The sequence below is a fragment of the Nelumbo nucifera genome, chromosome 3, assembly GCF_055504915.1.
Source record: "Nelumbo nucifera cultivar China Antique chromosome 3, China Antique-T2T, whole genome shotgun sequence".
Taxonomy (NCBI): domain Eukaryota; kingdom Viridiplantae; phylum Streptophyta; class Magnoliopsida; order Proteales; family Nelumbonaceae; genus Nelumbo; species Nelumbo nucifera.
In genome coordinates this window covers 85,101,690-85,115,610 of record NC_142651.1, presented here as the reverse complement: position 1 = coordinate 85,115,610, position 13,921 = coordinate 85,101,690, and the positions used below count along the sequence as shown (strand labels likewise).

Sequence of the window (13,921 nt, the reverse complement as noted above, 5' to 3'; positions counted from 1 at the left end):
CACTGTATGGTCGTATTCAAGACTTGAGTAGTTATAATTGCAAGTTTCTTATTAAGAAACTATTATCTTTTTTAATGTAACAAATGCAATGGTTGCAATTACATTATGCATATTTGCATTCTTGCTAGTATACTCCGCTAGTATACTCTGCATATTTGCATTTAAACTCTTTCCAAACTGAGCCTAGAGGTGTAAACTGGACCATGCCGACACAACATGATTTTGTGGTCTGCCCCATGCTTTAGTAGGTGGTGTCGTGCCAATACATGGGCCTGGGCTAGTCATGCCTACTTGTCCCAAAACCTTCAAAGGTCAACCCTTACATGATTTTTTTTAAAAAATTAAAAAAATAATAAAAAAATAAAATAAATTAACAAAAATAGAAAAAATTAAAAACAAGTACGATAAAACGAAATACAGTAGTACATATAATCTTGTATTTTGTATTATTTTATATGTATTTATACTGTACATTTTTGTATTTGTACTCCTTCCACACACCGAGCTCAAAAGCCCCTTCGACCACATGAGTGTAGGAAAATCTATGCTACCGGAAAGGCTGGCCGGCTGGCCCAACAATATCTTCAGACCAGTCAATTCACCACCACTATCTCTTCCTTTCTTGGCTTACATGGACTCATCCAACAACGGCCCCATCTATCGTGCATTCAAATTTCGACACGTGTCCAGGAGTCCTGATAATCTAATAATTTTTCATTTGGGCATCTCTCATCAATAAACAATAATTGATCTAACATCTGGGCCTGGGTATCATTTTAATCCATTTTTGTCCCACGTGGGCCCACCCAAGTTGTCTACTACAGCAACTTGGTCTTATCAGATATCGGACACGCTCCATAGTCCAGCCCAAAGGCCTTGGCGCAAGATCCATCCGATGGATTTCAACTGTAATAACAATAACGTAGCTTGTCCCAATGGAAAAAGGAAATTAATAAAAAAAAGGAAATAATTGCAGAGAAGAAGAAGAAGAAGAAGAAGACTATTCGATCGAGAAGAGAAAACCCTTACCCTAGTTTCCTGTTATTTCTCTGAAGATGATTGAAGAAGGGAAGAGTAAAGGATTGGTTGGCGATCGGAGCCAACCGCAGCAACAGTATTATGGGACGTTTCAAGGCGTTCCGAACTATTCACAGCCTGCCATGGGATTCCCTCAGCCGGTTCCACCGCCGGGGGCCTCCGCCCCTTCTGCTCCTCTTTATCACGACTCTTCCGCTTCTCCTTATCACGGTCCTTCTGCTCCTCCTTATCACGGTCCTTCTGCTCCTCCTTATCACCTCCCTCCTGCTCCTGCTTATTACGCTCATGGCTATCAAACTGTTCCAGGTAAGGGACTATCTTCTCCGTTTTTGCATAACTTTGTTAATTGGAGGGTCGTTGTTGAAATTTGAAAACCCTAACGAATCTGTACTGATCTTGTGAGGGCTAAAATTACTGGTGGAGTGTAATGATAACAAGGAAGATTTGTTTCTGAATTGTCGTGGTGACTTAACAAGGAAGTTTATGTTTTATTTTTATTTTTGGATTTTTGTTTTGCTTTACGGTTCGGATCTTAATAAAGTTGTAATTCGATCTAGTTAATTAAACTCTTCCGACTCATTCTAAAAGTAAGTTTGATGTTATATCTCTAACTTTATCTCGGTTAATCCTGAACCCTGGGTAGAAAAGAGTTCGGTTTTTTCTCCAACAACAGTAGGTTGAACTATGGTTGCCGGATTCATTGTGCTGACTACAAATCAAGTTACCTGAATCAAAGCTAAATTTATGGCATGAGAAAACACACAAGGGAAGGATTTTTGTGAAATTTAATCTTTCATCTATATCTATAATAGAGGACCTATTATTTTTCTTTGCAATGAATTGATTTAATAAACTGAACAAAAATGGATTCCTGTATGACATGGGATAAATTCATTAATACAACAAACTGACCTTGTTAATATAGCAAATTAACCTTACAAATTGAATGGGTTGATACCGAATTGGATCCTAGTAACCGGTGAAAGAATGGTAGGATCCATCTAATGGACGCCAAAAAGGTTGCGGAATGGGTGGGCGAATTTCAAAAATTTCCTACCTTCTTCCAACTGGGAATCGTATTCCCTAAATTTAGAATACCATATTCAAGGATATTACTTGAACAATAATCAAACCAGATCTGAACCAAAAGGTAAAAGGGAGGAATATACCTGATCCGGAGAAGCAGTATCTCCCAAAGTTGGTGTTCACGCCCAAAGAATACACCAAGATCCGTTCCTACTGAAGATGACACAGCTGTGGATGGAACAGAACCAGCAGGGTGCGTCCTACACACTGGATACTTCGCAAGAACCCTCTGGAAACACTAAACACTGAGTCTTTTCAGTCTTTCTTGCAAGATTGATGTCAAGAACTGATTTCTTGACTTCCTTTTGCTGCAAAGATCGAATCTTGCAAAAGGGAATGGTGGCGGCTGGAGGAGAACTCTTGGGACGAAGATGGCTGAACTTGCTTCTCTTCTCTCTGGAGTATGAACGGGATTTAATCTCGATTCGCAGGAGGTATCCCTTGTGTACCAAAAGTGGTTCGAAATCTGATATTTCTCTACCTCTCTGTTTTTCCTCCTTTCTTCTTGATTAAGAAAACTCCTAATTAGGAATTATCCCAATTCAAATCAGTATTTGGATAGATGATAATTTTAATCCTATCTACAGATTAAGTTAGCTTACTCCTGATCTTATCAGGAGGTTACCAGATTCAAATCTAATTTGAATTTGGTCTCCTAGAGTGGATAAGGTTAAAGGCCCTATCCTTTTGCTAACATTAATCTCAGATTCGCCCCATATGGGTGATCATATCAGTTCACCTCGAAATGGACTTTTAGCCCATTAAGTGTTCAGTGTTTAATTACTTTCCAATCTGCTGCCTAGTTGGGCTTCTTTGTATGGCGTGGGACCCAAGCATTGATCTACACACCAGCCACATGGGTTCGGTCCAGCCTTTAATACAAGGCCCAGCCGAATTCACTGAAAAACTCAGTAAACCCCTGAGCCCATCATATGGACCCTATGGGCCCAGCACTTACATTAAGTGGTCCTTGGGCCAAGCCATCTTATAAAAACCCAGGGACTGTGGGCAGGTGCAAGATTAGCCCATCAGGTACTAATCTAAATGGTTTACACTTAACCTCTCAGCCCTTAATGATCAAGCACTGCCCGACAAGAGAGGACCTCTCCCTCGGCTGCAAGGAACAGTGCTGCACTCTCCACTTACATGGATCCCGGGAATTAAAACCATTTGCAAACATTTTGAAACCGTACGTATATAAATATATATATATATAAATTTTGCAAAACAAAATTCCAACGATTGAAATCAACTGCCGGCAGTTTGGTTTCCATCAGAAAGAGTGCATTCCCAATCGTTACCCTTTGTCCGACAAAGTGGCTGATCCTGTCACTATGATCACCCACTCAGATGAATTCTCAAACTGCCCCAACATACCTAGGTTTTGACCCCCATCTAAGGTTCTCACTAGTTGGCATATCAAAGACAGCCCGATCCGACATCTAGTGAAGTGTCATAATCGAGTCTAGGGGTCAGGTGTAACTTTCCAGTTTTGCCCATCTGTCTCCAAGGTCTAGGGCAATACTGGAAATCTGGTCCGGTTCAAGGATTCGAGTAATCCCATACTGTATGTGCCATGGGTCTTACCCTGGTGGCCGAGACAGGCCATCCCAACACTTGGTGGCACACTACTATCAGCCTTGGCAGGATAAATCTCCCCAGACTTATCCAATGGCTGTGAACATTTAAAACTAACACGAATCTCTATAAGTGTCCAGTTTTAGGGTTTTATACAGAATTAAACCAAACAACATGAATCAAACATGCACTTTATTTATTTCCACTAAATAACAAAAGTACCTCAAATCGGATTGAAGCTAAGGGCATACAAAAACTGTCTAACAACCGGTTCACTGGTCAACCTATGAAACAGGATCTGTGGGTTGAGTGTGAAATGAGTCAAACTCTCATCTTCCAACCAAAGGTTTAATAGGAGGGGGTTTGAATATTTATGTGAGGAGCTTAGTAAATTGATAACACAGAGAAGTTCTCTTGCTGGAGTTTATATGAATTAACAAATGCTTTAAGCAAATTGGCAGATCTTAATTCTGAAAAATGCTTCATCTCCTTATTGAACAAAAACTAGTTGTAATTCTAGTAAACTAACTTTTGTGTAACTGCACATGTTGGTCACCTTTATTTCTAAACCTCTTCCTTAGTTTCCATCAAACTTTGTGTCTTCGTACAAGAAGAATTCTTTTGGGCTCCTTGGTTATTTATTTCTTGAGAACACCTCAATTACTTTCTTTCAGGTTCTTCTTTTTCTTTTGATAGGTTACATTCTTTAAGTTTATTACATCTTATTAGAAACCTTTTTATAGCTTGGAAAAGATTCAAGTATAGGGGTGTGGTCTCATCACTTTCTAGGGATTAAAAAGTTTTAATTCTTTACTGCCATGTATGATCTTGGATATTTAACCCAAATTGTATTATTAACAAGTTCTCCTCTGGTCTGAAAAATGTGGCAAGTAGGTTGTCTGTAGGATACGTAATTTCTTGCATACTCTATTCATTAGGTTATTCATTTTCAGAAGATAAACTGGAAAGAGGGAAAGGTCTAACATCTTGACTTCTGTGTTTCTTCAGGAGTGATTTCTCCACTTATCTGGTGTCTAGATTATTGTACACAGCCCTAATGGGATCATGAATGGCCTGAAAAGTAGTTCCCACTTGCAGATGAAAGATTCATGTCCATATGTTTCCTATGTAGGGCGAGAAATGTAACTACCATAAGTGGAAATTTTGATCTAGCATTAAATGGTCACTTTAGAAGTTACACTGATTAGACAATAATGCAAGTGGGCATGTATGGTTTATGAAAATTCTATATCAATCATTGACACCACAAAGAGAACCTTGAATTGAATATGAAAATTTGCATCTTTGTTATGCATGTGATCTTTCCAGGTTCTAATATTGTTTGATGCCATTGTAGGTTATGCAATTGCTGAAGGAAGACCTATAAGAGAGCGCCGTCTTCCTTGTTGTGGTATTGGTTGTGGCTGGTTTTTGTAAGTTCAATAACATAATTTCTTTTATTTTTCTCCATGTTTTAAGGATTCATTCATACAGTTTAACTGGGAAAATAACATGTCTGTTTGGGGGGAGGGGGTTGGATCAGAAATGAAAATTTTATTAGGAAGAAAAGATAGTACTGCTAGAAGAGATGGAAAACAAAGAAAGATTAACCTGGCATATTCTATTACCACTTAACTTAGTTACCTCCTAATCTGAACTTAAAACAACTATGGCTCTATTTTCTGTCATAATTGATGTGCATTTCTTTTTGAACTCCTTTAGGATTTTCATATATGAAATTTGATTCATTTCAATTGTTGGCTGAGAAAACTTGATTGCATTGCCCAAAGACTTTAATAAACTCCTTAAACATCTTAATCAAAATCTGACTTGATACTCTAATGATACTTGCTCAAGCCACCATATTGGAATGACCTTTTGAGTTCCAACACCATTAAATCATTGTCCATGCCATTTGATCTGAATGGTATTAGCAAATATACTTCTTCATTGTGAATACTAAGGATCAGAATTTGAATTATGGGTAGTTTGAGAAACTAATTTCAAGTTTTGTAGTACTGATTTAGGGAGGTGAGCTTATTGGTGTTTTAAAATCCTAATTGATAACAAAATGTGTAGTAAAGATTAAAATGTAGACATTAGACAAATTCTATAGAAGAAGAGAAAAGAGACGAGGAAGAAACAAACTTGAGAGGGTGGACTGTGGTTGCCGGTTATGCATCCAGTAGGCAACAGGTGAATCAAGCTTGGATAGCCCCATCGAAGGAGGAACAAAATTCAGTTTCAATGGTTGTTGAATGGAAAATCCTGTAAGATTTTGATAAGGGTAGCTTTTGGAGAAAACAGAGGAAAGATTCTTATAAATTTCTTGGGGTAGTTATAGGATGGTTTGTGGTTAGAGGCATGGGTTTTTAAGTTTCTGACTGGAGAAGCAAAAAACTTGGCAGATTGTCTGAGTTGTTTGTTTAGATGGATACCAAGATCTGCAGACCCCATATGCCAACCCCCCCCCCCCCCTTTTCTCATGTCAAAGAACCTACAACCATCACAGTAGTAAATTCCTCAAACCCCTAGGACCAAGCCACTGTCTCCAATAGTAAGACCACCACTTTCCTTGCTCCAAAGGTTTGAATATTGCTTCGCCATCATGGCATCATCTTCCTCTAGAAGATGAGGCTTTTCCCCTCTTTTCACATCTGGTGGTTCCAGGTTGAGCCCTGATTAGAGCATGCATGCTTATTAAGGACGGACCAGAAACTGATAGGAGAATGTAATCTTATATGTATGTTTTCCATAGATGTGCTGAGCGAGCAGTGTTATACCTACTGTTGGTCCAACCCTTGAATCCTACAGGAGAATATTTCTACTTACACTGCTTGCACAATATCTCATGGTGTTACCATACATCTAAGTGCACAACCCTGTCAAAAAGTGAAACCAAATATTAGTTGTTTCTAGATACAGTTAATCTCTCTCTCTCTCTCTCTCTCTCCCTTTTGGTTCTTTTCTAGCATATACTGTTTAACAATGGATATAGCCCTTGATAGATTAGAATGGATATGACCCCTCTTTTCAACCATGGTTTGCTAAGTAAGTTGACTTTACTAGAATTCTTACCCCATTGTTATTATAATGTTATAGAGCTACGTTCCTTCCCTACTTTTCCTTAATACAAAACTTTATCGTATTAAGAAACAGTTGAAATAAAATAATTTTGGGGACTTATAGTGTCCTCCATCAGTGATTTATGTGGATATTTTTCCCTTCCTAGCAAATTAGTTGCTAGTCCTAAAAGCTTTCAAACATACAAGGAAATGGTATTTAAGGAGGAATTCTGAATGTATTTTGGGGAGATTTGAGACGATGGAACTTAGTACCTAGTTTTGTGCCTTAATTCTGATGTAGTGCATTCCTCTACAGCAATAAAGGATATAGCAAATCAATTTCTGGAAAGATTTGAGCATACCAGAGTTACTAAAATATATGAGAGAGGAAGAAGGAACTAATGGCTGCACTTAGATTTGAAAGCTGACAATAGTTTCTATTTATATGCTTTCAAACTAACTTTATTTTCTTCATGGAGTGTCCTATGTTCTTGGAAGGTCTGCAATTAGTAGTTTCCTATTTTGTTCAAGAAACTATTAGTTTAAGTCAACTAACATTTTGCTGAGTTTCTATTTTAGGAGTTTCGATCTAATTAGGAGATGGTTACAGTTTTAGTAATTGCCACATTTCTACTTTTATCAAAGTTTTGAGGAAGGATTGGAGGAGTTATACTTTGTTCTTGACTTCTTGTCTATAGTTGTTCCTTTCTCCTCTTGAAATCAGTGTTGAAGAAACAAGTGGTTTCTTCTCTTTTCTTTGTTATTTTCTAGTATTTCTCTGTTACTAGAAGAAAACCAGCAACCATTCTCTGGATTTTTTGATATATTCAAAGTACACTAGCAAGGTTATAATGGTCACTGTACTGCATTTCCTCTTAATGAATAAAAGAGTGGAATAGGTTGTCAAAATATCTTATTTCAAACTTCCCTTATTATTTTCTTTTCAATCGTTTTCTCTTACATATTGACTATTTTTCAACATAATTTAGTACTTGGTATCAAAGTAGGAATCACATCACACAGAATTTCTCTAGATTGATTGTTTGGTCCAAAGATGACATCGCTTAGTTGACTTGGTGGCATCAGGCCATCAGATCTGTACGGTCACCCTATGTTATAATAGAGTATTTACTGGTTAAATTACAATTTTTCTTACTCCATTTGTTTCCAGTGCAAATTAATTTGCACTAGTACAAAGTCATTAGAGTGTAAGCTCTAGATCATTTTTACTTTAGGTTTTACTTTACTTTGCTTCAGTCTCTGCTTTACTTAATTTGCAACCAAACAAACAAACAAAGTCTAAACTTAAACAAATTAGCAAACCAGAATTTGCTCTCAACTCATTTGCACTCCCATACTTTTGTGCCAATGCAAATGAAATTGCACTACAAAAAACGAAGCCTTCATGATTTCTTGAGGAAGACAAATATTTTTTTTTTCTGATTTTTGTGGAAAAATAGAAAAGTAGAAACTCTAAAATCTGTCTAATAGGTCATAAGAAGGCATTTTTAATATTCAAGTTAGGTGGATTTAGTTCAATTTCACTTTTGTGGATCTTTTGGAAGTGGTCACACAACATTTGTACTATTTTTTGTGTTTCTCAGACCATATTTACTGCCAAAGCGGTTTTTCTCTATTACTTGATGTTCTGTGACCCAGAAATCAATCACAACATTCAACTCAAAGATAGGTGCTTGCAGTATGATGGCAATGTGTGGGTAAAGTTTGTATTCTTGACAAGACGTCATAAGGACTGAAGTATAGACACTCTGAGCATGTTCTTTTCTCCCAGGGTTCTTGAAGCAGTGGTATTGTCACACTACGCCTGCTGAGATTGGATAGTTTGGAACTAAGGGTGGTTCTTGTGGTGCTAGGTTCCCTAGTTCAATGGTTCAAACAGATCAATTTAGTGGAACTGTGGAACTTAATGAGAATAATTCCCTTGTGTGGTTACAGTTGGCTCATTCTTACATCAGTCATAGATGTAAACAAAGGAACCTAGTGAGAATGAGCCCCAAGTTTGAAAAATGGGATTCTAAGAACCTCATGAAGGTTCAAAGTATCAGAAACACTAAGTGTATCAGAAAGACAAATTTAAGAGACATATCGGGATATGCCTTGGATATGCATGGATATGGACAAAAAATTAAGATACGCATGGAGTGATGGAAACGCATGAAAACACTATAGATACTCCAATAAATCATAAATATACATCAATAACATTAAATATAGGGCCTAAATGAGCTATATATACATAAAAATAATGTCCTTTATTGATTTTTATGAAAAAAATATGTCATAATCAACATACGGCAACATAAGGGTATCCCTAATAAGGTTATAACTACAAAATATAAGCTTAATAATTATTTAATGAAACATTTTCTATAATTGTTTAAACAATTATTTATTTCTTATTCAAACAATTATTTTATTTTTATTACAAAACCTATAACAAAAGTTAAAAAAATAAAATGTAACAGAAAAAATCATTTTATGGATGTGGTAGATCATCCATAGATTTACAACATGGTAAATATTATGGTTAGATCACACCAAAAATTAGAAAAAAATAAATATTACATAAAATAAAAAATAATATTTTCCAATAAATTTCAATAGATCTATGAATTAAAAATTGGAAAAAATATTTTAAAATTAAAAAAAAGTTAAAAAAACAAATATTTTTAGTTTTACAAAAAAATAAATATTTGTTCATACTAAAATTGAAAAAAATAATTGTTTTTATTCAAGAAATTACAAAAAAATAAAAAACGAATAGTTTAGAAATTTCAATAGATCTATGGATATGGTAGGTCACTAAGATCTATGACACAATTATTCTTCATGGGAAAATTACACCAAAAATATGAAATTTGGATTTTTTTTGTTATTTTTTATTTTTTTGAAACTTTCTTCAAAAAATTAAATACATCTATACATATATATAAGCATTTCCAAGCATTAAAAAAACACAAAATATTGTAGCATGCTATTGAATAAATTGAAAAAAAGTAATTTTTTTTGCAAATTTTGTTAAAAGTTGAAAATAACCTCAAAAATCTTGAGTATTGGAGGTTGTTTTTAGGTTTTATTTAAAGATATTACAATCCAAAAAATTTGTAGAGATGATTTGGTGAGTTTGGGAGAGAGAAGGCTTTTGGAGAGAATTAGAAGCCTCTTTTTCTCAAAAAATTTTAATTCATTTTTTGCATATAGGAAATCGTACTGTATCGGCCAATACACCCTGGTACGCTCCAATACGGTCATGATACGGGGTCAGCAGCATGATGAAAAAACATGACAGAAATGCTTTTGTAGTGTTTTCCATGCTGACCCCTTAAAGATACAATACGTATTGACTGATAGGGACCAAAATTTTGAACCTTGCTCATGATGATAGCAAGGTGCCAACGAACTGGTTGGTAAGGTCTCCTGCTGGATGTAGCAGAGACTTGTGGTCGAATCCCACCTGCACCTGGGTTGGGGGTTATTGTGTAGCCCTTCAAAAGAAATTAAAAAAAAAAGAACATAATGATGATGTTTTGGCTCTTAAAGTAGATGTTCCCTCACACCAGTAAGTTTTTTCCCCCTCCTTAGGATGGCTAAGGAAATATGGGATGCAGCAGCCAAATCCTTTTCTCAATGTTAGAAATGTAGAACATTGCTCATGAGTCATGTCTACCGGTTGTTGATAGGGTTGGATATTACACTTTGGGGGTTAAAGTAGCTACCTAGTGGAGCAAAAAGCAGCCGACTGTGGCATGTTTTAGTGTAGAAGCTTAGTACAACACCATGGCACATGGAAGTTGTGAACTTCTCTAGTTAAAATTACAGGAATCGGGGTGTCAGACATAGGCCCAATGAGTCTAGATTATGATAACAAGGTTGTATTAGTATTACACACAACTCAGTGCAGCATGACAAACCAAGCACATTGAAGTGGACTGGCATTTCATTAAAGAGAAGGTTGCCTCTATGAGATATGCCTACCCTTTTTGAGAACTGATAATCAAACAGATATCCTCACAATCACAAAAGCAGTTGCTCAACTCAAGTGTACTCTAAACAAGCTAGTTATTGTGATATCTATGCATCAGCATGAGGGGGAGTGTTTGAACCGTATTAGGGCCTATTGAATTATTGTATTGTTGACAAATAGAAAGGGTATAATGGTAATTTTACTGTATTTTCACATACTGAATGAAAGAGTGGGAATAAGCTGTTGTGATACTAGGATCTTAGTTTTTTGGATCTCATAGTATTTTATCGTAATTCAATGGGTTGGCAATATAGTTCAGGATTTGGTAGTTCTGTTTATTATTGAAATCAAAACTAGTATTTCTTTAAGGCACCTATTTTTGATATTACAAGTGAAATGGTTTGCATTTGGTTCTGGAGTTACTTTTCCAAGATGAACTGCCTTATGCCTTTCAGATTCCATATTATCAATTTTCTTCATTTTCTTTTATTCTCAGTATTTGATCCTGGAATTTTCAGTTGGGTTTCCTGGTGAACATGTGTTTTGGTGATAAATATTGTTTTGTGATTTAAATGAAGGTTTATCATTGGGTTCTTTCTTGCGGCCATTCCCTGGTATGTTGGAGCATTTGTTTTACTTTTTGTCAGAACAATGGATTATAGAGAGAAACCGGGATATATTGCATGCACAATTGCTGTAAGTTTCTTGATCCACCATTTCAATGGTATTTGATAAAGGAGATCTTGTTTTTCTGGTAGTATGATTGTTTCCTTATTTGATATGGCAGACATGGTCACGAAATTAATAATTATGTTTCTTGTTTCAAACCCAGTTATTTTATATCCCCAAAAGCACGCTCATCACAGAAACATGCATGGTTTATGTTTACCTATACTTTTTGTTTCTTTATGAGAAATAGTTTTTGTTCTTTCAATCCCAGTTATTGCATGTGCAAGGAGCTTTTTGCATTTCAGAATGGCACAGCATATTCTTTTCTGTTGTGGTGGACATAGATGACATCTCCATCATGTGGGGGTTGACCATTGATGTGGAAGATCTATACCATCCATCTGATGGGGATTTCTTGATTGGACATGCATATAAATTGCATTTCTCCCATATGTTAAGGGTCAACCTGAGCTCAACCCCAAGAGCTGGATCTTGGCCCTAGGCCTGGCCCAACCCCTAGGTTTAAGCCCAAGCTGAACACAACTTATTTTTATGTCACGTCTTAGATGTTTCACGTTTCCAAAATATATTATAGTTCCTGAAAAATGAGACCAATATCGAATCAGGGTTTCTTGAAGTGTTGGTGATGTTCTTTTTTGAAGTTGACACAGCATTGAGGCTTCTAAGATTTCGTTCTCTTTGAACTGCGTTTTAGATATCAATGGTTCTTGCTTATTACTTAGATTGGGTATATATGATTTCTTAGTATAATTGGATTGGGTTGTTGGGAAAGTTGTTAATGCAACTTATGTGATTTAATTTAGGATTTTAATCAGATTAGGCAGAAGAATGCTCTTAACATTTTTTTTCTTTCTTTTTAACTCTTGTGTTTGCTCGTGAGCAGGCCATTCTTGCTTCCATTGCAGCTATTATTGGTGCAACAGAGGGGACTCAGTCTCGGTGATACCCTGTGCGTTGTAAAGACTGAAAAATAGATGTATATTCGCACCTGTGAATTCTGGAAATAATTTGGATGATGTTATTTATTTAATACAATGACCTTGTGCAGGCTTTGGTTTGCATTGAAAATATCTTATATAAACTTGTAAAGTGATCATGAAGTTCTTGGGTGTTTTTTTCTTTACATATCGATTTTGTTTCTTCTGTTTCGTTTCGTTCTTTCTTTTATGTGAGCAATAATGTTCTTGGGCATTCAAATTACTTTTGTTTATGAACTGCTAATCACATATTTATATACAGCTTGGGCTTGATCAATATGCAAGATATCCATGAACCAGTATCACATATTTATACTCAGGCATACTTTGACCATCAAATTCGTAACATACAAAAGCTTGCATGTGAGAAGAGCGAAAGAAATGAAGCCTGCATGTGAGAGTGTATTTAGTACCATAAATATTTCTCTTATGTCTTAGTTTCCGTTTTAGAGGGTTTTTAAGATGCAGTTTTGGCAACTTGGCATTTCGAGCTGGGGCCCACATGAAAACTTTGAGTAGCTTATACAGAATCGTGTTCAGCCAAAGTGGCTCATTAAATGCAGCTTGCCCCAAACAAAAAAATCATCCCAAACAAGGCCTTAAATCATCGGGTCAATTATAATATAATTTAGGGAAAATTTCCGATTAGTATCCTGTACTTTAGGTTTATTGTCACTTTGATCCCTCAGACTTTAAAACGCAATAATTCAGTATCCAAATTTTTAAAACCTGCCAATCCAGTACTTGTTGTTAATTAATCGTTAAGTGGCATTTAAAATGATAAATACCCTTTGAGTGTCATTTAATTTTCTTTATCAATCATTCAAACATTGGTAAGAAATGAATAGTCCAAAATCCTTGACTCTTTTATTCAAGAAAGTTGGGGTAATTAGAATGTCCATTGAGACGTGACTTCAACTTTCTTGGATAAAAGAAGCAAGGATTTGGGACTGTTCATTTTTTGTCAATGCTTATTTGGTTGATAAAGAAAATTAGACGACACTCAACTAGCATTTGCGTATTTTCAAATGCCACCTAATTACTGGTTATCACAAATACAGGATTGATATGTTTTAAAAGTTTGAGTGCTGAATTGTCGCATTTTAAAATTTGAGGGGCAAAATAACACTAGATCCAAAGTATAAGATACTAATTAGGAATTTTCCCTATAATTTATATAGGATGAAAAATATCAACTGTGCAAATTATAACCTAGAGCTGAATTTAAGATGTTAGCTGCACAACTGTTTATGGATGCTTTTAAGACTAACGGATCATCTATTTGGGTATGAAAGCTCCTGGGTCAAAGCACTATGAGTTATAAAATCTTCTCCTTTGTAACATCTTTTAAACTCAGCTTGGGGTTATAATTTGCACAGTTGGTATATTTAGTCTTACAAAAACATAAAGATAGGGGATGTAAGGTTCACTTGACCTTATATTCCCGTTTAAAGGCCATACACCAACCATTTGTTCCCATCTAAGGGAAAAATATGCTTTTC

General features: G+C 35.9%; 1 protein-coding gene across 1 annotated transcript; it reads left to right on the top strand.

Annotated features, from left to right (window-relative positions):
* Positions 1–855: 855 nt before the first annotated feature.
* Positions 856–12,595, top strand: LOC104585935 (large ribosomal subunit protein eL20z-like). Its single transcript, XM_010242982.2, has 4 exons — positions 856–1,344; positions 5,060–5,135; positions 11,331–11,448; positions 12,326–12,595. Exons 1-4 carry the CDS (start codon positions 1,056–1,058, stop codon positions 12,383–12,385), a joined length of 543 nt encoding a protein of 180 aa, XP_010241284.1. The 5' UTR covers positions 856–1,055; the 3' UTR covers positions 12,386–12,595.
* The last annotated feature ends 1,326 nt before the right edge of the window (positions 12,596–13,921 follow it).

What these genes read in the sequence shown, in the direction of transcription:
- LOC104585935 (XM_010242982.2), top strand. Translation starts at nt 1,056, where the DNA reads ATGATTGAAGAAGGGAAGAGTAAAGGATTGGTTGGCGATCGGAGCCAA. An exon ending in TGGCTATCAAACTGTTCCAG is followed by an intron (nt 1,345 to 5,059) that starts GTAAGGGACTAT and finishes ATGCCATTGTAG; the next exon opens with GTTATGCAATTGCTGAAGGA. An exon ending in ATATTGCATGCACAATTGCT is followed by an intron (nt 11,449 to 12,325) that starts GTAAGTTTCTTG and finishes GCTCGTGAGCAG; the next exon opens with GCCATTCTTGCTTCCATTGC.